The sequence below is a fragment of the Pongo pygmaeus genome, chromosome 9 (assembly GCF_028885625.2).
Source record: "Pongo pygmaeus isolate AG05252 chromosome 9, NHGRI_mPonPyg2-v2.0_pri, whole genome shotgun sequence".
Taxonomy (NCBI): Eukaryota; Metazoa; Chordata; class Mammalia; order Primates; family Hominidae; genus Pongo; species Pongo pygmaeus.
This window is the reverse complement of record NC_072382.2, coordinates 8303052-8327792: the sequence shown is the minus strand read 5'-3', so window position 1 is coordinate 8327792 and position 24741 is coordinate 8303052. Positions and strand designations below refer to the sequence as shown.

Here is a 24741-nt window from a genome sequence, read left to right as displayed (position 1 = left end):
GCCCCCTGCGAGGGAGGAGGAGCCACGGCCCCGCCGCTCGGCCGCGCGCCGTGCAGGCGCCGTGCAGACGCCCCGCCCGCCCGGGCCCCGCCGGCTTCCCGGGACGCACTCTCCTCCCTCCCCGCCGGCGCGCGCACCCTGGACCGAGCGCGCCCTGAATGCGCGGCGCGCTCGGTCGGACTCGGAGGGAAACCGCGGCAGAGCTCGGCTGCAGCGTGGTAAAGGATGGCGCGGGCTCAGCAGAAAGGAAATCAAAACGCTCCCTTCCTTCCGTGGCTTCTCCTTTCACTGTGTCGGAAGAGGTCTGCGTTGCGAGGTAGGTGGTAGTGCTTGGAAGGTGCGGAGTAGATGAGAGATAAGTGAATGTGGACAGACTTCTTTTACGTAGGACGAGGTGGCCGAGTGGTTAAGGCGATGGACTGCTAATCCATTGTGCTTTGCACGCGTGGGTTCGAATCCCATCCTCGTCGGCCCTATTTTATAGGGGTTGGGGGGGCAAGCATCTAATTTTCACATCCTGCCTGTTTAGAGCAGCAAGCTGGAGAAAACTCAGCTGGAGGTGGGAGGGGTGAGGTATCTTAATTTTCACATCCTGCCTGTTTGGAGCAGCAAGCTGAAGAAAACTGAACTGGGGGTGAGAGTGGAATTCGATCCCAAGTCTCTCTGGTCTTTATCCACCACGCATCTCCTTGCCTGCTCCTACTTCAGGTGTCTGTAGCTCTGGGCAGAGGCCAAAGGTGTTTTCTTTCCTTCTAGAAAGAGGGCCCAGGGGTTGGTGGCACGGAAAAGACTAGAACCGGGATTCTGGCCAGTGTGAAGTTGGGGGCCAGTGTATGATCTGCAGGAATCAGGGAAGCCCCCATTGGAGGCATCGCCCTCCCCGTCCGGAGTAGTGGTACTTGTCCTACTCTCCACTACTCTCCAGCACTTCTCCCAGGGCGGAGACCTTGTGTCCACACGCCGTGCTCCCCACCACACACAATCTCTTTTTTTTTTTTTTGAGGCGGATTCTCGCTCTGTCGCCCAGGCTGGAGCGCAGTGGCGCGATCTCGGCTCACTGCAACCTCTGCCTTCCAGGTTCAAGTGATTCTCCTGCCTCAGCCCCCTGAGTAGCTGGGACTACTAGCGCGTGCAGCACGCCCGGCTAATTTTTTATATTTTTAGCAGAGACGGAGTTTCACCGTGTTAGCCAGGATGGTCTCAGATCTCCTGACCTCCTAATCCGCCCACCTCGGCCTCCCAAAGTGCTGGGATTACAGGTGTGAGCCACCGCGCCCGGCCACACACAAACTCTTAAGCAGAAGGCTTTGAACATTCCAATATCAGGCCACTATACTCTTAATAAGTATTTGTAGATTAATTCATCTGTGGACTCTTTAGAACAGGAGAGGCCGTGGGAAGGGCAGACACTGCCACTGCTAAATCAATTACCGTACATTACTCAACTTCTTAGGCTGAGCCAGGGAGGCCCCTATAGGGCAGAGTGCTCTGAATCTTGGGATGTCAGGACAGACTGGGCAGGGCTTCAGATAAGGATAAAGTGTTTGTCCCGCTATTCCACAGGCAGTAGGGTGCCAAGGTTGTTGAGTTGAAGAGTGATCAGAAAACCTTTATTTTGCAGCCCAGTGCAAAAACACACACTGTGTACCTGCTTTCTGCCAGGAACTGTGTTAGGCACGAGGGATGGGCCTTGGAGGAGACACAGGTATTGTCCTTGGGGGTTTCCACTGGTGACCTTGGCTGTAAAGAGGAGAAAAGCAAGTGCAGATCCTTTCAGCACAGGCCTTGCAGACTGGAGGCTCAGAAGCCAGACATGCTGCCATGTGGATTTTCTTTGACCTCCTCAGTGTTTTATTTTTTATTTATTATTATTATTATTTGAGACAGAATTTTGTTCTTCTTGCTCAGGCTGGAGTGCAATGAAGCGATCTTGGCTCACTGCAACCTCCGCCTCCTAGGTTCAAGTGATTCTGCTGCCTCAGCCTCCTGAGTAGCTGGGATTACAGGAGTGCACCACCATGCCTGGCTAATTTTTTGTATTATTTTTTAGTAGAGATGGGGTTTCATCATGTTTGCCAGGCTGGTCTCAAACTCCTAACTTCAGGTGATCCACTCACCTTGGCCTCCCAAAGTGGTGGGATTACAGGTGTGAGCCACTGCGCCCAGACCTATTATTATTATTATTTTGAGACAGAGTTTTGCTCTTGTTGCCCAGGCTGGAGTGCACTGGCTCGATCTCGGCTCACTGCAACCTCTGCCTCCTGGGTTCAAGCGATTCTCCTGCCTCAGCCTCCGGAGTAGCTGGGATCACAGGCATGTACCACCATGCCCAGCTAATTTTGTATTTTTAGTAGACTAGGGTTTCTCTATGTTGGTCAGGCTGGTCTCGAACTCCTGACCTCAGGTGATCTGCCCACCTCGGCCTCCCAAAGTGCTGGGATTACAGGAGTGAGCTACCAAGCCCAGCCAGTGTTTTGTATTTTCAGTGGACAAGTTTTTTACTTCCTGGGTTAATTTTTTCCTAGGTATTTTATTCTTTTGTATCCTATTGTAAATGGAGTTGTTTTCTTAGTTTCCTTTTGACGTTGTTCATTGTTAGTGTATAGAAATACAACTGAATTTTTGTTGTTGTTGTTGTTGTTGTTTTTCTGAGATGGAGTTTTGCCCTTTCACCCAGGCTGGAGTGAAGTGGCGCGATCTCAGCTCACTGCAATGTCTGCCCCTCGGGTTCAAGCAATTCTGCAGCTTCAGCCTCCCGAGTAGGCGGGACTACAGGCGCATGCCACTATACCCGGCTAACTTTGTATTTTTAGTAGAGACGGGGTTTTGCCATGTTGGCTAGGCTGGTTTCAAACTCCTGACCTCAGGTGATCCACCTGCCTCAGTGTCACAAAGTGCTAGGATTACAGGCATGAGCCACTGTGCCCAACCTGAATTTTGTGTGTTAATTTTTTTTTTTTTTTTTTTTTTTGAGGCAAAGTCTTACTCTGTCACCCAGGCTGGAGTGCAGTGGCGTGATCTCACCTCATTGCAACCTCCTCCTCTTAGGTTCAAGTGATTCTCCTGCCTCAGCCTCTCGAGTAGCTGGGACCACAGGCATGTGCCACCACACCCAGTTAATTTTTATATTTTTAGTAGAGACAGGGTTTCACCATGTTGGCCAAGCTGGTCTTGAACTCTTGACCTCAAGTGATCCACCCACCTCAGCCTCCCAAAGTGCTTGGATTACAGGCACGTGCCACTGAGCCAGGCTATTGTGTGTTAATCTTGAATTCTGCAACTTTGCTGACTTTATTAGCTCTAAAAGTTTGTGTATGTGTGTACGTGTCTGTGTGTGTGTATGTGTCTGTGTGTATGCATATATTCCTTAGGATTTTCTATATATGTATATATTATGTCATCTGTGACTATGAATAGTTTTACCTGTTTTTCAATTTGGTTAACTTTTGTTTCTTTTTCTTGCCATTTTTTTCCCACCCCAATGTGGAAGCTCATTTCTTGCCAAATTGCTCTAGCTAGAACTTCTAATACAATGTTGAGTAGATGAAACGGTGAAACCACGTATCCTTCTCTTGTTCCTGATCTTCGGGAGAAGGCTTTAGGTCTTTCGCCATTAAGTATGATGTTATTTGTGGATTTTTCATAAATGCCCTTTATCAGGTGAAGGAAGTTTCCACCTATTCCCTGTTTATTCAGCATTTTTATCTTGAATGAGTGTTGGACTTTGTCACATGCTTTTTATCTTGAAAGCATGTTGGATTTTGTCACTTACTTTTTGTTCATAAATTGAGGTGATCACTTGGTGTTTCCTCTTCATTCTATTAATGTGGTGTATTACATTGATTGATTTTCTTTTTCTTTTTTTGAGACGTTCTTGCTCTGTTTCCCAGGCTGGAGTGCAGTGGAGCGATCTTGGCTCACGGCAACCTCTGCGTCCTGGGTTCAAGTAATTCTCGTGCCTCAGCCTCCAGAGTAGCTGGGATTACAGGCATGTGCCATCATGCCTGGCTAATTTTTGTATTTTTAGTAGAGATGCCGTTTCACCGTGTTCGCCAGACTGGTCTTGAAATCCTGACCTCAAGTGATCTGCCCGCCTCGGTCTCCCAAAGTGCTGGTATTACAGGCATGAGCCACCACACCCAGCCTTTCTTTTTTTTTTTTTTGAGATGGAGTCTCGCTCTGTCACCCAGGTTGGAGTGAGTGGCGCGATCTTGGCTTACGGCAACCTCTGCCTCCCAGGTTCAAGTGATTCTCCTGCCTCAGCTTCCTGACTAGCTGGGATTACAGGTGTGCACCACCACAACCAGTTAATATTTTTTGTATTTTTAGTAGAGAAGGATTTCACCATGTTGTCTAGGCTGGTCTCAAACTCCTGACCTCAAGTGATCCACCTGCTTCAGCCTCCCAAAGTGCTGGGATTACAGGGTGAGCCACCGTGCCCGGCCACACTGATTGATTTTCGTATGTTAAACAATCTTGCATTTCTGGAATAATTCCTACTTGGTGATGGTGTATAATTCTGTTAATATGTTGCTGGGTTAGGTTTGCTAGTATTTTGTGGAGGATTTTTGCATCTATGTTCATATGAGACATGGTCTGTAGTTTTCTTGGGATGGTCTGTATATTACTTTGGCCTCAGGTCACATAGAATGAGTTGTAAAGTGTTTTCTATTTTTTGGAAGAGTTTGAGAAGGATTGTTGTAAATTTCTTTTTACTTTGCACACTACACTGTTGTAGGATTGTTGTTCATTCTTTTTGTTTTGTTTTGTTTGTGACAGAGTCTCGCTCTGTCACCCAGGCTGGAGTGCAGTGGCATGATCTTGGCTTACTGCAACCTCTGCCTCCTGGGTTCCAGCGATTCTCCTGTCTCAGCCTCCAGAGTAGCTGGGATTACAGGTGTGCACCACCATGCCCGGCTAATTTTTGTATTTTTACAAGAGACGAGGTTTCACCATGTTGGCCAGGCTGGTCTCAAACTCCTGACCTCGGGTGATCTGCCCTCGTCGGCCTCCCAAAGTGCTGGGATTACGGACATGAGCCACCGCGCCCGGCCGGATTGATGTTAATTCTTTAAGTGATTGGTAGAATTCACTTGTGAAGCCATCTGGTCCTGGGATTTTCTTTGTTGGGAGGTTTTTGATTGCAGATTAAATCTGGTTACTTGTTATAGGTCTGTTCATATTTCCTGTTTCTTCTTGCATCAGTTTTGGTAGTGTGTGTGTTTTCAGGAATTTGTCCATTTCATCTGATCTGTTAGCATACAGTTATTCATAGTATTCTCTTATAGACCTTTTTACTTCTGGGTAAAGGCATACCTCACTTTTTTTTTTTTTTTTTTAAGACGGAGTCTCGCTCTGTTGCCCAGGCTGTAGTGCAGTGGCGCGATCTCCGCTCACTGCAAGCTCCACCTCCCAGGTTCACGCCATTCTCTTGCCTCAGCCTCCCATGTAGCTGGGACTACAGGCGCCCGCCACCGCGCCCGGCTAATTTTTTTGTATTTTTAGTAGAAATGGGGTTTCACCATGTTAGCCAGGATGGTTGCAATCTCCTAACCTTGTGATCCGCCCCCTCCGCCTCCCAAAGTGCTGGGATTACAGGCGTGAGCCACCGTGCCTGGCCAGGCATACCTCACTCTATTGCACTTTGGTTTATTGCACGTCACAGATAATTGCATTTTTTTTTTTTTTTTTTTTTTAATAGATTGAAGGTGGCGGGTGCCTGTAGTCCCAGCTACTTAGGAGGCTGAGGCAGGAGAATGGCATGAACCCAGGAGGCGGAGCTTGCAGTGAGCCGAGATCGCGCCACTGCACTCCAGCCTGGGTGACAGAGCGAGACTCCGTCTCAAAAAAAAAAAAAAAAAAAAAAAAAAATCAAAAAATCAGTAAGTGTTGTGTGTGTGCTGACTGCTGCACCGACTGACTGTTCTCCCCTTCCTCATACCTCCCTATTTCCTGAAACACAACAATATTGAAATTAGGCTAACTGATAACTCTTATGTTGGCCTCTAAGTGTTCAAGTGAAAGGAAGAGTTGCACTTCTCTCACTTTAAATCAAAACTAGAAATGATTACACATAGTGAGGAAGGCATGGTGAACACTGTGATAGGCTGAAAGCTAGGCCTCTTGTGCCAAATGGTCAGCCAAGTTGTGAATGCAAAGGAAAAGTTCTTGAAGGAATTAAAAGTGCTACCCCAGTAAACACACAAAAGATAAAAAAGTGAGGCCGAGCGTCGTGACTCACGCTTGTAATCCCAGCACTTCAAGAGGCCAAGGCAGGCAGATCCCCTTGAGCCCAGGAGTTTGAGAACAGCCTGAGCAACATGGCGAAACCCCGTCTCTACTAAAAATACAAAAAAATCGCCAGCCATGGTGGCGCATACCTGTAGTCCCAGCTACTCAGGAGGCTGAGGTGGGAGAATCACCTGAACCCAGAGGTCTAGGCTGCAGTGAGCCATGATTGTGCCACTGCATTGGAGACCTTGGAATACGTTGATGACTTTGAAGGGTTCGAGACTTCAGTGGAGGAAGTAACTGCAAATATGATGGAAATAGCAAGAGAACTAGAATTAGAAGTTGAGTCTGAAGATGTAACTGAATTGCTGCAATATCATGAGAAAACTTGAATGGATGAGGAGTTGCTTCTTATGGATGATCAAAGTGGTTTCTTCAGATAGAATCTACTCCTGGCAAGGATGCAGTGAACATTGATAAATGACAACAAGGATTTAGAATATTATGTAAACTTAATTGATAAAGCAGCTGTAGGATTTGAGAGGATTGACTTCAATTTTGAAAGAACTTCTACTGTGGGTAAAATGTTATCAAACAGCATTGCATGTTAGAGAGAAATCTTGTGGGAAAGGATCAATCAGTGCAGCAAATTTCATCGTTGCCTTATTTTAAGAAATTGGCACAGCCACCCCCATCTTCAGCAACTACCATCCTGATCAGTCAGCAGCTATCAACATCGAGGCAAGACCCTCCACCAGCAAAAGGAGATTAAAACTTGCTAAAGGTTTCAGGATTATGACTTACTGAAGGTTCCGGTGATCACTAGCATTTTTAAGCAATAAGGTATTTTTTTTTCTTTTTTCTTTTGAGATGCAGTCTTGCTCTGTTGCCCAGGCTGGAGTGCAGTGGCAAGATCTCAGCTCACTGCAACCTCCACCTCCCAGGTTCAAGTGATTCTCCTGCCTCAGCCTCCCGAGTAGCTGAGATTACAGGCATGCTTCACCATGCCCAGCTAATTTTTGTATTTTTAGTAGAGACGGGGTTTCTCCATGTTGGCCAGGCTGGTCTCAAACTCCTGACCTCAAGTGATCTGCCCTAGCCCACCGTGGCCTCCCAAAGTGCTGAGATTACAGGTGTGAGACACCGCACCCAGCCACAATAAATATTTTTAATTAAGGTATATACATTGTTTTTTAGACACAATGCTATTACATACTTAATAGACTACAATGTAGCATAAGCATAACTTTTTTTTTTTTTTTGAGACAGAGTCTTGCTGGAGTGCAATCATGCGATCTCAGCTCACTGCAACCTCCGCCTCCCTGATTCAAGCGATTCTCCTGCCTCAGCCTCCCGAGTAGCTGAGATTACAGGCATGCTTCACCATGCCCAGCTAATTTTTGTATTTTTAGTAGAGACGGGGTTTCTCCATGTTGGCCAGGCTGGTCTCAAACTCCTGACCTCAAGTGATCTGCCCTAGCCCACCGTGGCCTCCCAAAGTGCTGAGATTACAGGTGTGAGACACCGCACCCAGCCACAATAAATATTTTTAATTAAGGTATATACATTGTTTTTTAGACACAATGCTATTACATACTTAATAGACTACAATGTAGCATAAGCATAACTTTTTTTTTTTTTTTGAGACAGAGTCTTGCTGGAGTGCAATCATGCGATCTCAGCTCACTGCAACCTCCGCCTCCCTGATTCAAGCGATTCTCCTGCCTCAGCCTCCCGAGTAGCTGGGATTACAGGCACCTGCCACCACGCCCATCTAATTTTTGTATTTTTAGAAGAGACAGGGTTTCGCCATGTTGGTCAGGCTGGTATCAAACTCCTGACCTCAGGTGATCTACCCACCTCGGCCTCCCAAAGTGCTGGGATTACAGGCATGAGCCACTGCGCCTGGCCAAGCATAACTTTTATATGCACCGGGAAACCCCAAATTATTGCAATATTTGCTTTATTGCAGTGGTCTGAAACCAAACCTGCAATATGTCTTAGGTATGCCTGTTGGTACTAATGTTACCACTTGCATTTCTTAGTATTAGATTTTAGTACCTTAAAGGCTTCTCTCTATTTTTCTTAGTCAATCTAGTTAAAGGTGTGTCAGTTTTGTTGATCCTTTCAAATAACCAACTTTTGGTTTCATTAATTTTCTCTATTGCTTTGCTCCCTCCATTTTGTTTGTCTCTAATCTTTATTCTTTCCTTCTGCTACCTTTGAGCGTAGTTTGCTCTTCTTTTACTAGTTCCTTAAGTTATTTATTTATTTATTTATTTATTTATTTATTTATTTTTGGACGGAGTCTTGCTGTGTTTCCAGGCTGGAGTGCAGTGGTGCGATCTCGGCTCACTGCACTGCCACCTCCGCCTCCCACGTTCAAGTGATTCTCTTGCCTCAGCCTCCCAAGTAGCTGGGACTGCAGGGGTGTGCCACCACGCCCAGCTAATTTTTGTATTTTTAGAAGAGACAGGATTTCACCATGTTGGCCAGAATGGTCTCAATCTCTTGACCTCGTGATCTGTCCACCTCGGCCTCCCAAAGTGCTGGGATTACAGGCATGAGCCACTGCGCCTGGCCCCTAGTTCCTTAAGTTCTAAAGTCAGGTTATTGTTCTGAGATCTTTTTTAACGTAGGCATTTACAGCTATCAATTTCCCTCTAAGCACTGCTCTTACTGCATCCTGCAAGTTTTGCTATGTTGTATTTTCATTTGTATTTATCTCAAAGTATTTCCTAATTTCCCTTTTGATGTCTTTGACTCATTAATTTTTAAGAATACGTTGTTTAACTTTTACATGTCTGTGAATTTTCCAGCTTTTCTTCTGTTGTTGATTTCCAGTTTCATTCCATTGTGATCAGAAAAGACCCTTTATGTGATTTCAGTCTTTTAAAATTTACTGAGACTGTTTCGTGACCTAACATAGGATCTGTCCTGGAGAATGTTTCACAAGCACTTGAGGTTATATATGCTTCTGTTTATAGGTAGAGTATTCTATATATGTCTGTTGTGGTTTTGGATCTAAAGGGAGTCTCTTACAGACAGTTTATAGTTGAATCACTTTTTATTTATTTAATTAATTAATTTTGAGACAGGGTCTTGCTCTGTCACCTAGGCTGGAGTGCAGTGGCACAATCACGGCTCACTGCAGCCTCTACTGCCTGGGCTCAATCAATCTTCCCACTTCAGCCTCCTGAGTAGCTGGGACTACAGGCGCACTCCACCATGTGTGCCTAACTTTTAAATTTTTTGTGTAGACATGAGGTCTCGCCATGTTACCTAGGCTGATCTCAAGCTCCTGGGCTAAAGTAATCTGCCCTCCTTGACCTCACGAAGTGCTTGGATTACAGGTGTGAGCCACTGTAATCCCAGTTGAATAATTTTTTTTTTTTTTTTTTTTGAGACGGAGTTTCACTCTTGTTGCCCAGGCTGGAGTGCAATGGTGCCATCTTGGCTCACTGAAACCTCCACCCACTGGGTTCAAGCGATTCTCTTACCTCAGCCTCCCAAGTAGCTGGGATTACAGGTATGCGCCACCATGCCTGGCTAATTTTGTATTTTTAGTGGAGATGGGGTTTCTCCATGTTGGTTAGGCTGGTCTTGAACTCTCAACCTCAGGTGATCCGCCCGCCTCAGCCTTCTAAAGTGCTGGGATTGGCGGGGCGCAGTGGCTTATGCCTGTAATCCCAGCACTTTGGGAGGCTGAGACGGGTGGATCATGAGGTCGGGAGATCGAGACCATCCTGGCCAACATGGTGAAACCCCATCTCTACTAAAAAAAATACAAAAAATTAGCTGGGTGTGGTAACGGGAGCCTGTAGTCCCAGCTACTCGGGAGGCTGAGGCAGGAGAATGGCGTGAACCCGGGAGGTGGAGCTTGCAGTGAGCTGAGATCGCGCCACTGCACTCCAGCCTGGACAACAGAGCGAGACTCCGTCTCATAAACAAAAAAACAAACAAAAAAATTAAGTGTTGGGATTACAGGCGTGAGCCACTGTGCCCGGCCCCAGTCAAATCATTTTTAAAATCCATTCTTGGGCCAGGCACGGTGGTTTATACCTATAATCCCAGCACTTTGGGAAGCTGAGGCAGGAGGATTGCTTGAGCTCTAGGAGTTTGAGACCAGCCTGGGCAACATAGTGAGATCCTGCCTCTAAAAAAAATTTTTTTTTAATCCATTCTGACAATCTTGCCTTTTAATTGGAGAGTTGAGTCAATTCCATTTCAAGTAATTACTGAGGCTGGGTGCAGTGGCTCACGCCTGTAATCCCAGCACTTTGGACAGATTACTTGAGGTCAGGAGTTCAAGACCAGCCTGACCAACATGGTGAAACCCCATCTCTAATAAAAATACAAAAAGTAGCCGGGTATGGTGGTGCACACTTGTAGTCCCTGCTACTCGGGAAGCTGAGGCAAGGAAATTGCTTGAACCTAGAAAGCGGAGGTTGCAGTGAGCCGAGATCGCATCCCTGTACTCCAGCCTGAGTGACAGAGTGAGACTCTGTTTAAAAAAAAAAAAAAAAGTAATTACTGATAAGGAAAGACTTACTTGTGCCATTTTGCTATTTGTTTTCTACGTCTTGTATCTTTTCGCTCCTCATTTCCTCCATTAATGCCTTCCTTTTTTAAAAGATAGGGTCTTGTTCTGTTGCCCAGACTGAAGTGCAGCAGTACAGTCACAACTTGCTATAGGCTTGAACTCCTGGCCTCAAATGATTTTCCTGCCTCAGCCTTCCAAGTACATAAGACTACAGGCATGTACCACCATGTGCCCTGCTATTTTATTTTATTTTATTTTTATTTTTGTAGAGACGGAGTCTTGCTATGTTGCCCAGGCTGGTCTCGAACTCCTGGCCTCAAGGGATCCTCCTGCCTTGGCCTCCCAAAGTGCTGGGATTACAGGTGTGAGCCACCACGCCTGGACTTATTGAGTCTTTTCTGAGCATGCATCTTGCCCTGCACGTATATGACTTTCTAAATTCCCTGATATTTGAGGGAGCTTTTCAGTTCCCCAAAGAATCTCTCCCCAGCTTTTCCTTACAACCTTTCAGCTTGTCTGTTGTTCATGTAAACTGTAATCTTTGCTCTGGACAGCAGAGGTTTGTTAATTTGCCTTTCAGTGTTTTAGAGAACTGTCCTCTAAGTAGAAGCTTTTCCATCCTGAGAGATTTCTGAGTTAGGCAAAACAAAAGCGAACGTCTGGCATCAGTTCTTTAGGTAGTCCCCAGACAGGTCGGAACTAATAGATACCATCCTTTGAGAACAAAGTCTGCTTTGCTCCCTTGAGAACCAAAGGCTAGGGTCCCACAATGGGAATGCCATCTCCACACCACCACTAACCGAGAAGGGAAATGGGGCAAGGGCAGGTAAAATACTGCAAAACTCTCATTATTTTTAAGTTGCCACTTTCTTGATTCAGCACTTGCTTGGTTGTTGCAAATCTTTCATTATTTTCCAGAGTTCCAACAAAGGTGGTTGCAACAGTCGTTGCTCATTTTTTCAGTTTTTTTTTTTTTTAAAGGCCCAGGTCTTTGGAGCTGTCTGTTTTACTACTTTTGCTTCCATTCTATTAATATTGAGCACCATGGAACCTCAGTTTGTTCATCTGTAAAATGTGGTAGTGCGCAGGGCTTCTGCTTCACAAACTCTGGGGCTGCAATGAAAAGGGAGTCCAGGCCGGGTGCGGTGGCTCACGCCTGTAATCCCAACACTTTGGGAGGCCAAGGCGGGCAGATCACTTGAGGTCAGGAGTTCAAGACCAGCCTGGCCAAGATGGTGAAACCCCGTCTCTATAAAAATACAAAAAAAATTAGCCGGGCGTCATGGCACATATCTGTAATCCCAGTTACTCAGGAGGCTGAGACAGGAGAATAACTTGAACCCAGGAGGTGGAGGTGGCAGTGAGCCAAGATCGTGCCTCTGCACTCAAGCCTGGGTGATGGAGCAAGACTCTTATCTCCAAAAAATAAAAAAATAAAAAAAAATAAGGGGGAGTCTAGCCAGGTGACCTCAGTCAACAGTAGTTTGTTCAAGAAACCTTGAGAAGAAAGAGAGCAAGAAGAACAAGGATGCCACCTGGCTCCATCTAGGATATCATGATGACTCTAGTGATTCCCCATTCTGCTGATGACCCTGCGTGTGACCTTGACCCTGCCTATGACCTATTCCTTCTAATGTGCCAGTAACCTCGAGACAACCCCCACTCATGTTGTGGCTTCATTCTCCCAGGAGAGATGATCTGATTGGTTCCTCTCATCAGGGAAGCTGGACCGGGCCACCTGATAGGCTGCTGGCTAGTCAGTGGGTGGCTGCCATGGCTCAGACCCCAGCCCTGGTCCAGTCAGCCCTGGCTAGAGATGCCATTCCCATACAAAGCAGGGCATGAGGGTTAGGTAGGGGGGGCCTCTGGGGCCACTCAAAAGGGGCCGAACTCTGACAACATGTGGCATGTTGAGGCAGGTGGAAAAGCAGATCACAAATGTCAAATGCTTTTCATGTAGTAGAATTCTTTTTTTTTTTTTTTTTTTTGAGATGGTCTTACTCTGTCACCCAGGCTGGAGTGCAGTGGCGCAATGTCGGCTGACTGCAGCCTCCACCTTCCGGGTTCCAGTGATTCTCCTGCCTCAGCCTCCCGGGTAGCTGGGATTACAGGTGCCTGCCACCACTCCCGGCTAATTTCTGTATTTTTTTAGTATAGACCAGGTTTCACCATGTTGGCCAGGCTGGTCTCAAACTCCTGACCTCAAGTGATCTGCCCACCTTGGCCTCTCAAGGTGCTGGGATTACAGGCGTGAGCCACCATGCCTGGCCTCATGTAGTAGAATTCTAACTACCAGTCTCCTCTTCCATAAAAGGGTCAGCAACTTGAGGGTGAGGATGTCTCTCTCCACTGAGCCCAGCTCAGCGCCCTGTGCAGTGCGAGTGTTTGCTGATGGAAACTGGCTGCTTCTGCGGGAATCCAGGCCTGTTGGCAGAGCTGTAACAGGGTGGGGAGGCAGTGGTAGCTGGGGACTAGGCATCAGGTGAGGGGCAGGCAGGTGTAGCCAACCAGTCCAAGAATTTGTTTCCAACATCAAAGCCCCTGCACCCTGAGCTGATGAAGTTGTGCTGAGTCTACCGGGAAGGAGGATGGGAAGACGGAATCCCAGGTTGTGACATCATAAGGATAACTGAGGGCTAAGTGTCCTCTTTTTGGGCCCCATCCTCCATTGCCCAGCCCGAACCTGGGCTTGCTGTGGGTGACGGGTAGCCCCAGTGGGTTTCCTGGGACTGTTTGTCCTGGGAGGTAAGCAGGTGGGTGTCTGCCTTCCTGGTCCCAGGTGGATCTGGCAGGTCTAGGGAGCTTTTTTTTTTTTTTTTTTTTTTTGAGGCAGAGTTTCGCTCCTATTGCCCAGGCTGGAGTGCAGTGGCACGATCTCGGCTCACTGCAACCTCCGCCTCCCGGATCCGAGCGATTCTCCTGCCTCAGTCTCCCAAGTACTGGGATTACAGGCATGCGCCACCACGCCTGGCTAATTTTGTATTTTTAGTAGAGGTGGGGTTTCTCCATGTTGGTCAGGCTGGTCTCAAACTCCCGACCTCAGGTGATCCACCCGCCTCAGCCTCCCAAAGTGCTGGGATTACGTGAGCCACCGCGCCTGGCTTCTAGGGAGCTTTTAGGTACAACGGACAACAGTTGTACTCTCCTCTGAAGGTAGAGGAGAAGGAGACCCAGCAAGTGTTGGGGTCCTGCCCCCAACGGTCCCAGTCAAAGAGCACAGGTAGGCCTATTGGTCTTGCAAGAGACTCCTAAGACTCCAACAACTGTTTCCCTAATATCATCAGAGGTGGTACTCTAGTTCCAACCTCACTCCAGGACTCCACCTCAGGCAGGTCATAAAGAAAAGGGCCTGGATTTGACCCAGCACTCTGGGTGAGCATGCATGCACTTATCCACGAGGTTAGCTGGCCTCCATAGAGGCAGCCTCCCTCATATCTCCTGTATCAGTCATCCTCTCTAAGCCACTGTCTAGGCCCCATCACCTCCCCACTGGACTGCTGGGGTCAACTCCTCTGTGGCTTCTCTGCTTCTGCTCCTCCTCCACCTCAGACTAGCAAACTCATATTCATCCCTCAGGGCCCAGCTGGGGAAATACCTCCTCCGGAATGGCTGCCCTGACTTCTCAGGTGGAATCAGTGGCTCCCTCGACATGCTTCTGCAGGGCCGTCACAAGACGTATCACAAGTTACATTTGGCTTCCTGTGGCCTTGGGAGCGGGGACTGTGTCTCCTTTGTTTCAAAGTCTCCAGACCAGGCAGGGCCTGGCTCGGGGCAGCTGTCTGTGAACAGTGCTCAAAGGAATGAATCCCTCCTTGGGGTCTGCCCTGTGGCTTATTTCAGCAACCAAGGTCATATCTTGCCTATCTTCCTCCGTGATGCCAAAAAGCCCCTGTGGCTTCTGAGCAGGTGGCGTGTGCTGGCTGAGCGCCTGATATCTAATAGGTGCTCAGCGAATGTTCACAAAGGCAGGTGGGCAGAAACCCTTGCTTTTCTCTGGGACAGGCAGGGTAGTATAGGTGTGTGGTGAAGCAGGCCTTTCCTCCATCGGTCTATAGAATCGGTGGGGTCGCCAAAGCCCTGCCCACACTGACTGCCTCTCTAAGGCCAGATTTCCAAGGAGGAGCTATCCTGGGGAGGCAGAGGATGCTGGTGAGAGCCCAGGGGCTCATGGAGTGGGAGAGCAATAGTTGTCCATCCAACTAGGTGCTCTGCCCGGGAGCTCAGGATTCCTTGCAGGTCAGTACCCCCCAGCTATTATATGGTCCAGAGGACCCAGCACAGAGATGCCCACCAATCCCTACCCCTCTCGGGGCCTCAGTCATCCCACCTGTCAAGGGGGTACAATCCTTCTGACCCCACCCAGTTCACTGAGGCCAATAGAGCCAACAGCACTTCAGAAATAAAGACTTGGTGAACGCATCATACAAATAAATGGGGTTGTTATTAGACCCAAGAGCAGGGTCAGAAGGAGAAACAGCAAAAATGGGGAGTAAGTGCCCAGGGCTCCTGCCCCGAACCCCTTGAGGAAAAGAGAAACAGGTGTTGGGCAGGAAGAACAGCACCTACAGGGAGGAGGGAGAGGGGGTTGGGTCCTGGCTCTACCACGGACCAGTCACTTTCCTCAGGACTCAGTTTCGTCACCTGTATAATGGGGGAAGCACAATCGTTGCCTGGCTCCTTCCAAGGGCCTCAATTAGGCTTCGGTGAGAGAGTGGGTATGGAAGAGCTTTGCAAACTGTAAAGTGCAGTGCACACATGCAGGCTAGCTCGGCTCTGGGGCCCGGGCCCAGCTGGGCTCTGCAGAGTGGGTACAGTAAGTGTTGGCAATGAAAACACTGCTTGAGGCTGAGCCTAGCCCTTTGAGCACCCTCAGGTCCTCCACACCTGTTCCTCCTCCCAGGTGCACAACTTCCCTGGCACCTTTTACTCGGGGTGGCTGAGGCCTGCGAAGATGAAGCGCTCCTGGCCTGGGCTGGCCCCGCCTCCCACTCTGAACCCTCTGGTCGCCTCTGCTCCTGGTGATGGTGAATAAATGCAGACCTGGTGGTGGGGAGCGGCCGTGCCCTGCACCCTGTTTTCCTTAGTCATCACCCTTTCCATGAGGTCTTGTGCAAGTCACCCCCATTCCTGGGTGAGGGTTAGAATGACCGGTGGTGATTTCTTCCCCGCAGCACTCCAAGTGGATGAAGAGCAGCTCCTGCCCCCTGCTGGCAGCCCCAGGCCCAGGGGCCTCCACCCCGCAGAGGCCTGAGCCAAGCTCGCCATTCGCCCTGGGCTGGATCTCAGCTCCGGAAGGAGACGTCGAGAAGAGGCTGCCAAAGAGCCTGGAGGGGCCGCTTCAGAGCAGCGCCTTGAAGAGGAAGGAGAGGGAGGCTCCACAGGAAAGTCCCAGGGCCAGAAAGAAGGTCATGAGGGCGCCAGCCACCTCCCTCTCGTGTGGCAGCACCTGCCTAGAACACCCGGGAACAGGAGCTCTTAGAAAATGCTGGGTCTAAATCTGGACCCAGCTCCACTGCCCTCTCCCCATCCAGTCTGGGCTCTGACTCAACCCCTCTGTCACCATAACTGGCCCCTTTCTTTCCGGGCCTCAGTTTCCTGGTCTGTAAATGAGGCTGCTGGATAAGGATGTCTGTCAGGGCCTCTGGGTCTAACATGATGGGATTCCAGATTCCACAGCCTGCCCTTTCCACAGTGCTCTCAGCCTGTCTGCCCTGCCAGCTTCATTCTCTCTGGATTCTCCACTCCATTGCCCCTTGAGGAAATAGCCCATGACCTTGTTTTTGGTCAAAACCTTAGCTCTCCTTCAACTGAGAATTTTACAGCTAGATGGGCCCTGAGGGATGACAGTTCAACCCATTTTTTACAGATGGGGAAACTGAGGCACATTGAGGCGGCCCCAGAACCAGTGCCCGGGCTACTTGGTTGGGCAGGTGCCTCCCTAGCCCAGTTCTCCTCTCCCCTACAGTTAAGGCTTGGCCCAGCAGGGGGCGCCAGCAAGGCCTGCAGACAGCTAGGGTTGGGCTGGCGGGAAGCAGGATGGGTCGTCCCTCCCTTGCAGACAGTCCCTTCCCAAAGACTGAACCCACCTCCCCACTCCCAGTCCCCCACCCCACCCCATTCCCCCGGACCTGGGCGCCAGGCACATGGTGAGGGACACCAGGTAGCCATTAGAAACGGCAAAGAGCAGCATGAAGGTGATGAAGTAGGCATCCTGCGGGAAGAGGATGGGCAGCCGGGACCTCTGGGGCACGTGGCACAGCATGAAGAGGGGCACAAACAGGAACCGCAGGCAGACCAGCAGGGGCAGCAGCCGGCTGTCCTCGTCTGGCTGTGGTAGAGGCTGGGGTCAGCATGGTCCCTGGAGCCAGGTCTCTGCTCCAGGGCATCTCAGGACACCCATAGAGTACTTTTTTTTTTTTTTTTTTAGATGAGTCTCGCTCTGTTGCCCAGGCTGGAGTGCAGTGGCCCTGATCTCAGCTCACTGCAACCTCCACCTCCTGGGTTCAAGAAATCCTCCTGCTTTAGCCTCCTGAGTAGCTGGGACTATAGGCGCCCGCCACCACCATGCCCAGATAATTTTTGTATTTTTAGTAGAGCCGGGTTTCATCATGTTGGCCAGGCTGGTCTTGAACTTCTGACCTCAAGTGATCCACCTGCCTCAGCCTCCCAAAGTGCTGGGATTACAGGCATGAGCCACCACACCTGGCCTCTATTTATTTCATTAAAAATGTATGTGTGTGTGTGTGTGTGTCTGTGTACAGACAAGGTCTCACTGTGTTGCCCAGGCTGGTTTTGAACTCCTGAGCTCAAGTGATCCTCTTGCCTTGGCCTCCCAAAGTGCTCAGATTTTAGAGGTTTTTTTTTTGTTTTTTTTGAGACAGAGTCTCGCTCTGTCTCCCAGGCTGGAGAGCAGTGGTGCAATCTCGGCTCACTGCAGCCTCTGCCTCCCTGGGATTACAGGCATGCACCACCACACCTGGCTTATTGTTATCTTTTTAGTAGAGACGGGGTTTCACCATGTTGGCCAGGCTGGTCTCGAACTCCTGACCTCGCGATCCACCTGCCTCGGCCTCCCAAAGTGCTGGGATTACAGGTGTGAGCCACCACGCCTGGCCCACCCATAGGATAGAACCATCTGTCACCCCCTGAGCTCCTCTGACCTGACTTACCCGGTGAGCCAGTGAGGGAGGACCCAGCGCTGGGGCCTGGGCCAAGTCCACCCAGCAATCAGGGACTGACCTGGGGCTCACCTCTGCCTCTCCCAGGCTCCAGCTTGTGCTCTCCACAGCATCTACAGTTTACATACTTGGTTCCTCATAGCACCCACTGGTGGTTCCACACACCCTCCTGGGGGCAGATGGGGTTTCTGAGTGGGATTGGAAGCTGTAGATCAGCTCCTGTCCTGACTTGGACGAGACCAGCTCCTCTTTCACCTGCTTTATATATTGTCTCTTTGGAAGATTTCATTTAAAATACAGCACCATGGCTAAAACCAACCCCAAAACTAAGACTCTTGCTCAGTCCCTCACCTGGTGCAGGAACCTCCATGTAACATTCTCTGAGCAGCGAAGGCTGGATGCTGGGGACACAGAGGTCAACTGGACATGACTTTTGCTTTCAAGGAGCTCACAGTGCAAGCCCTGGCCTGCACGCCTCCAGGGCCCAAGTGCTCCCTGCCGCTTGGCCAGTGGTTCCATTGCCAGGCCACTTGGACTACCGGAAAATCACCTCCATGCTCTTTCAAGCCCTTGGATCCCAAACTGCTTCCTAAAACATCGGATCACCCAGCCCTGGTGTGCTTACCCACAGGAAGTAAGAGGTCAGGCTCCGTCCCAGCCAGTCCATGATGTTGAAGAGGAGGAAGCAGCAGATGGGGTTGAAGAACTGACCTGGGAGGGAAACGGCTGCAGCTCATACTGGTCCCCAACTCCCCTCTCCCGTCCTCTCCCCTTTGTGCCCCCTGCCCTGCCGTGTTGTCCACCCCGACACTCACTCCACTTCCCGGGACTGGTGGAGCTGGTCACCATGGCTGTGATGGCGGGGAAGACAGACAGGGTGACTGTGAAGACCAACACAAGGCACAGCGCTGTCAGCCAGATCTGGGAGCCAGAGGCAGGGGTGTGAGCAGGCAGGGCAGGCCCAGGGCCCTACCCTCTTGCCCAAGCCCCATCTGGGAGCAGGACACCTGGGGCCTGGCCCAGCTGTGTCCCTGACCCACTATGACCCTATGACCTTGGGGGAGTCAATGTGAGCCCCATTCTTCCCCAGAGATGGTGGTTGGGGGCTATATCCAAGCCAAACCTTCTGGAAGACAGTGAAGACTGAAGGTTTTCCTGGCTTCTGGGGCTCATCTGGCTCTGATTCCGGCTCCTTCTCCAGGTCAAGATCCAGGGTCAGAGCTACCTTCTGGGGACTACTGGGAATCCCGTTCTCATCTGGGGTGAGGGGGGACGGGGAAGGGTCATGCTTGTGACCCAGGTTTCCTGACAGCCAGGCCCAACGAAGGAGATTCCCAGCAGTTAAAACAAGCGATCCTCAGCCGGGCATGGTGGCTCACGCCTGTAATCCCAACACTTTGGGAGACCAAGGCGGCCATATTGCTTGAGCCCAGGAGTTCGAGACCAGCCTGGGCAACATGGTGAATCCCCATCTCTACAAAAATACAAAAATTAGCCAGGCATGGCAGCCTGCACCTATAGTCCCAGCTGCTCAGGAGATTGAGGCGGATCACTTGAGCCCAGGAGGTCGAGGCTGCAGTTGAGTTGTGATTGCGCTGCAGTGCAGCCCAGGTGACAGAGTGAGATCCTGCCTCAAAATAACAACAACCTCCCCCTCCAAAAAAAAAAAAAAAAGTGATCTTCCTCCAGCCCAGGCTGCAGGCGAAGGGAATTAATGATGGAAATATGCATAGCTACCAGGAAGCACATGCATGGATCGGGTGATGAGTGAAGCACCTTAGATGGATTATTTCATTACCATTGCTTTACAAATGACACATTGAGGTTCAGAGAGGTGCAGTGGCTAAGTGGTTTGTTTCAGGCCACACCGCTGGGATGTTGTGAAACCAGTATTCAAATTCAGAGGTCTTCAGATCCAAAGTTTGCATGTATGGAAGCTCTATTGCCTCCCCATTTTATAGAGGTGGAAACTGAGGCCCAAACAACAGCAGGGATGACTTTAATCCTACCAACTTCCCTTCATGTTCTTCCTGTTGGCACAAGGCTACTAGGGGTGGGCTCTGGCTGGGAACAGAGGGAACAGCTTCCCAGGGGAGGTGACTGTAGCTTCCTCTGCATCTCCCACCTCCCCAGGAGGGTCTCAGGGCTTACCAGACTGGAGGAGCTCAGCTTTGGTCTCCAGCTCCTGAGCTTGGGCCTGGGATGGTTTATTGGCGAGGTAGTAGCGGGCAAACTTCTGCAGAAGGACAGGAAAGTGTTGGGCCTGCCTGGCTTGCCTGAGGTGTCTGGATCCCTCCCCATACCATCGGCCTGGAGGCTGGGGCCCCTCAGTGTCTTCTCTGGGGGTCAGGGCTGAGACCAGGTCTCCTCCACCTCCCCTGGCCTCTCTCAGGGCCTCAGACTCAGGACTCTATCCAAGATGCTTTGAGGTGGGGCCTCGAGCCCAACAGCAGGCTCACCAGGTGAGGCAGGCTCAGGTAACACATGATGGACATGAGGATGCCCACACAGGGCGTGATAAAGTACCCCAGGGCAGAGGTCTCGGCATCCACACCACCTGCGGAGAAACTTCAGCTGCAGAAGAGAGGCACTTGGTCCCGCCAGCTCCCACAGGGCTTCCAACTCGTCCCACTTCCCATTGTGCACTTCTTAGACCCACTCCCAGCCTCTTCCGCTTCTCCTTTCACTGACAAATGGGAATCTTGTGCAGGGCCCCCAGAGCAGCCCTGCACTTCTCTCACTTTCCCCTATGTGTCATTTTTGTTGAGCACATACTATGTGCCAGGAGCCTTCTCTTATTGCATGCTCATTACAATCTGAGCAGGGAGCTATACCAATCACGTCGGTGGGGAAACCAGCACAGAGAGGTGACAAGCCCTGTCTAACGCCCCTAGCTGGTAAGCGGTGAAGCAGATTCAAACCCAAAACTATCTGAATCCCAAACCCATCCCTTCATCCTTCAACTTCAACCTGCTGCCACATGCCAGTATTAGCCCCAGGAATCCTGCCCCTGTCCCTGAGTTAACCCAGTCCTCACTTGGTTACTACTCCTCACTGCAGGGCCCATGAGCCCCACTCCCTAGCCCCAGACCCAATCCCCATTTCCATATCACCCGCTTGCCTCCATCTTCACCCAGAACCCATGTGTCTTGCTCTCACATGCCCTCTCTGTTCCCCAAACCTCAGAGGCCACCCCAGCCCTCTAGCTACCCAAGTGCACTCACTGGCCATGGACAGGAGCATGGCAAGGGCAGCAAAGATCCCAGCCAGGCCCTGGCCGCTGAGGAAGAGGGTGCTGTAGGTGGAGGGCATGGTGCCCAGCTGCCCGAAGAGGCTGCCCTGTAGGACTGCACTGAAGGCTGTGGAGGACAGGGATGGGGGCTGCTGCTCAACTAGGCAAGACTCAGAGGCTCCCTGGAGGAGGTGCCGGCAGGATACACAGGGGACTCTGGGCACTCGGGGGCAACACCCGCCATTCAGCCCTCTTCTGAGGTGCAGCCATTGGTCTGTGGGGCTGCTGACCAGGAGGCCTGCTCCTAGGTCACCGGACAAGTGACTCTTCCCCTCCCTGTGGGCCTCAGTTTCTTCACCAGGGATATGAGCAACCATGATGCTGTCTGCCCTTCTCAGATATGCTGGGCCCTTTCAGTGATGAGGCCAGGTTGAAGCCCTGCATGGGCTGGCTGGGGAGGGGGTGGAGGTGCTCACAGTTGATGAAGCAGACGGAGGCCATGGTGATGGAGAAGAAGGGTCCGGGGCTCATGTCCACCTTGACCAGCGCTGCCGTCAGGGCAAAGAGCAGCAGTATGGCCAGCAGGCTGCCCAGAATGCGCACCGTCTCCGGGACGCTGCTCAGAAGCAGGCAGAGTGGATCAGTGGGGCCCAGGCCAGAGGGGGCTGGGGAAGGAGGCTCGACACCTGGGGCTGGGCAGTAGGGCTTGGGGGCAGGGGGCGCAGGGGAGGGCCTCAATGAAGCTGCCTCGGCAGGGGGCGCAGGAGCCAGGGTAGGCCTCTCACCACTGGTACAGGAAGGAGTTGAGGAAGGTGAAGAGCAGCAGGGGCAGCTGGGACAGCAGCGTCACCCAATTGTTGAAGTTGAAGGCATCCTCGGGGCCCGTGTGGTTGGTGCTCAGGATCCTGGCTGTGCTGTTGCTGGCCCCAGCCAGTCGCGCCTGGAAGTACTGCCAGGTGGGGAGGTGGTGGAGGGTCAGTACCCCTCAGCCTTCCCCCGCTGCCTTCCCCCTCACTTGTGATTGCTTTCTAATGTCTGTGGGGACTTGTCTGCCTTGTCCTTGTTCTGTTCCCAGCACCCGGCACACAGTCAGAGCTCCATGAATGTGCACTGTTAAATGGCTGAAGTCTGGGACACAGCCCAAGCATTAAGATCCCCCAGCAAGAGCCTCGATCCAGCATTGGACGGCCCTTCCTCTTCAGTGCCCTGGTTCCAGCCCCCATCCCTACTCCTGCAGCCGCTGCTAGATTCATTCATTCCACGGGTATTTATTGAGCGCCTACTGTCAGCCAGGCTTTGGCCTAGGTGCTGAACAACTGCATTCTCTCTAGAGCACATAGCCTGCCACTCCTCTGCTTAACCTCCTCACTCCTCAACACCCCGCTTCATGCCTCCCTATTGCCTGCAGGGCAAAGCCCCAAATGGAAGAGCCCTTCAGAATCAGATCCCAGTCTCCCTTTGTGCCCTATCTTCTGCTCCATCCTGCTAAGCTCCAGGCAGCCCTGGCTGTGGATCTCTCTCTAAACAGGCTGATCCTTTCTTGCCTGTCTGCCTGTCATGCCTTTCTTGCATGTCCTTTGGCATGGCTGTCGCCTCGCCTGGAATGCCCTACTGACCACACGCCTCCATATGCACTCTGCCTACCCTACTCCCAATTTACAAATCTCTTCCATGAAGCAGAAGGAACTTTCTCCCTCCCCTGGGGACCCACTGCACTCTGCTGCAAGCCTGGAATGTCACGCATCATGTTACATTATTATAGCTCTTTGGCACCCTCTTGCTCTCAAGACCAGGGGCTGATTCATCTCTGGGTTTCCAGGGCCCAGCACAGAGCCAGTACCCAAGAAGCATTTGCAAAGTTGTTGCAGTGAATACAGATGAATAACCCGGTCCCAAAGACAACGCAAACCCCACATTTCTGCCTTCCCTGAAGAGCCTCCCTGCTGTTTCCTCCTGTGTCCCCAGTGCCTGCTCCACAGTAGGTGCACATTAAAAGTTTGTTGAATGAGGCCGGGCGCGGTGGCTCACTCCTGTAATCCCAGCACTTTGGGAGGCCGAGGCGGGCGGATCACGAGGTCAGGAGATCGAGACCACCCTGGCTAAGACGGTGAAACCCCGTCTCTACTAAAAATACAAAAAAAATTAGCCGGGCGTGGTGGCGGGCGCCTGTAGTCCCAGCTACTCGGGAGCGTGAGGCAGAAGAATGGCGGGAACCCGGGAGGCGGAGCTTGCAGTGAGCTGAGATCGCGCCACTGCACTCCAGCCTGGGCGAAAGAGCAGAAAGAGACTGTCTCAAAAAAAAAAAAAAAAAAAAAGTTTGTTGAATGAATGAGTGAATGAATGAAATTCATGGTATTTCAAAGAAAGTCAAACGTTCGATAACCGACTTTTGGGGTGACTGACTCAGGAATAACGACACACAGAGGTGGGTGGGCAGCGCCTTTGCTCATTCCAGACCCTGTGGGCTGGTGGCCTTGCCCCTCTGAGATGTGGGCATTCCTGAAGTTCTGCTTTCCTAGCCGTGGGGGAAGCATTCCCCTCTCCGAGCTTCAGCCCATAATGAGCTCAACGAGGGGTCACAGGTGCGCGGTGAGGAGGCGCCCGGTAAGCCTCATCCCAAAGGGCTGGAGGGAGGGGTGCTGGCTGTGGCCACGGGGCTGCCACGCCGCCGGGAGTCTCACCGGGATGGCGGTGATGAAGAAGTTCCAGGGAAGGAGAGTGCCCAGCCCCAGGATGAAGAAGCTGATCCCGACCAGGTGGTAGCTGTGGGGATCGGTGGGAAGGTCACCCCGAGGACGGACCCGCCTCCGCGGGCCCTCTCGCCTCCCAGGCCACCCCCTCCAGAGCGGACTACAATCCCCATCACCCCGGTTCCGGAGGCCGAGGGAGTCGGCTGATGGGAATTGTAGTTCGATCCGGTCTTCTCTGAGCCTCGGAGCGCCTTCAGGGAGCGGGTCTGCAACGCCCCCGGCCACTTGCAACGCACCCGGGCCCACTCACCTGTCCCGCGGGGCGTCTCCTCGCGCCATGGCCGCCGCGGCGGATGTGCCTGGGGTGAAAGGGACAGAGAAGCCGCACCTGCACCTGCGCTGGGGCAGAGGGCCGCAAACCGGTGGGGCGTGGGGCGGGTCTCCGCAGATTCGGGTGCAGGGCGGCTGGAGCCGCACAGGTAGCCTCGGGCGGATTTCGGCGTGTCTCGCGCTCCGCAGGCTGGGACCTGGGCTCCGCCCCCGAGGCGGGGACAGAGGGTCGCGCCACCCGTCTCTCCTTCCCCCACCCGCCTCAGGGACTCGACTCCGGCTCGGGCCCCGCCCCACCTCGGGGCCTCCGGAACCCGCCCGCTCCCCGCACAGCCCCTCCCCGCAGCCCCCCGTCCTCTCCGCGGGCGCGAGTCCCGGATGCGGGCCGCGGAGGGGAAGGCGGGGGTAGGGGCGAGGTGTAACCTCACCTCCACCCCCCGCCGAGAGCTCTGTAGGGGCAGCACTGATGCGGGGCTCTTTCCGCTTCGTCAGCTCCGAGGTGATGCCAGAGCCGCTCCTGCGACCCCTAACGCTGGA

General features: G+C 51.6%; 1 protein-coding gene, 1 long non-coding RNA gene and 1 other non-coding gene across 9 annotated transcripts; 2 read left to right on the top strand and 1 right to left on the bottom strand.

Moving 5' to 3' along the window:
* The first annotated feature begins 9 nt into the window (after positions 1 to 9).
* On the top strand, positions 10 to 23193 carry LOC129008379 (uncharacterized). Its single transcript, XR_010127536.1, has 3 exons — positions 10 to 316; positions 15946 to 22448; positions 23004 to 23193. It is a non-coding gene; the product is annotated as an uncharacterized LOC129008379 (long non-coding RNA).
* TRNAS-GCU (transfer RNA serine (anticodon GCU)) lies at positions 389 to 470 on the top strand. The gene has a single exon. It is a non-coding gene; the product is annotated as a tRNA-Ser (tRNA).
* Positions 15197 to 24500, bottom strand: SLC29A2 (solute carrier family 29 member 2). 7 transcript variants are annotated; one of them, XM_063670828.1, is made up of 12 exons: positions 24185 to 24494; positions 23866 to 23947; positions 21970 to 22133; positions 21661 to 21800; positions 21177 to 21311; positions 20412 to 20509; positions 20104 to 20188; positions 19076 to 19209; positions 18768 to 18873; positions 18578 to 18663; positions 16903 to 17102; positions 15197 to 16124 (listed from the first exon to the last, which is right to left on the bottom strand). In XM_063670828.1, exons 1-12 carry the CDS (start codon positions 24211 to 24213, stop codon positions 15890 to 15892), a joined length of 1494 nt encoding a protein of 497 aa, XP_063526898.1. In that variant the 5' UTR covers positions 24214 to 24494; the 3' UTR covers positions 15197 to 15889. The 7 variants fall into 7 exon arrangements, with proteins under 7 accessions (XP_063526898.1, XP_054296550.1, XP_063526899.1 ...); XM_054440575.2 differs by having other exon boundaries at positions 15197 to 16224; positions 24185 to 24492; XM_063670829.1 differs by lacking the exon at positions 21177 to 21311 and having other exon boundaries at positions 24185 to 24500.
* Positions 24501 to 24741: the final 241 nt, after the last annotated feature.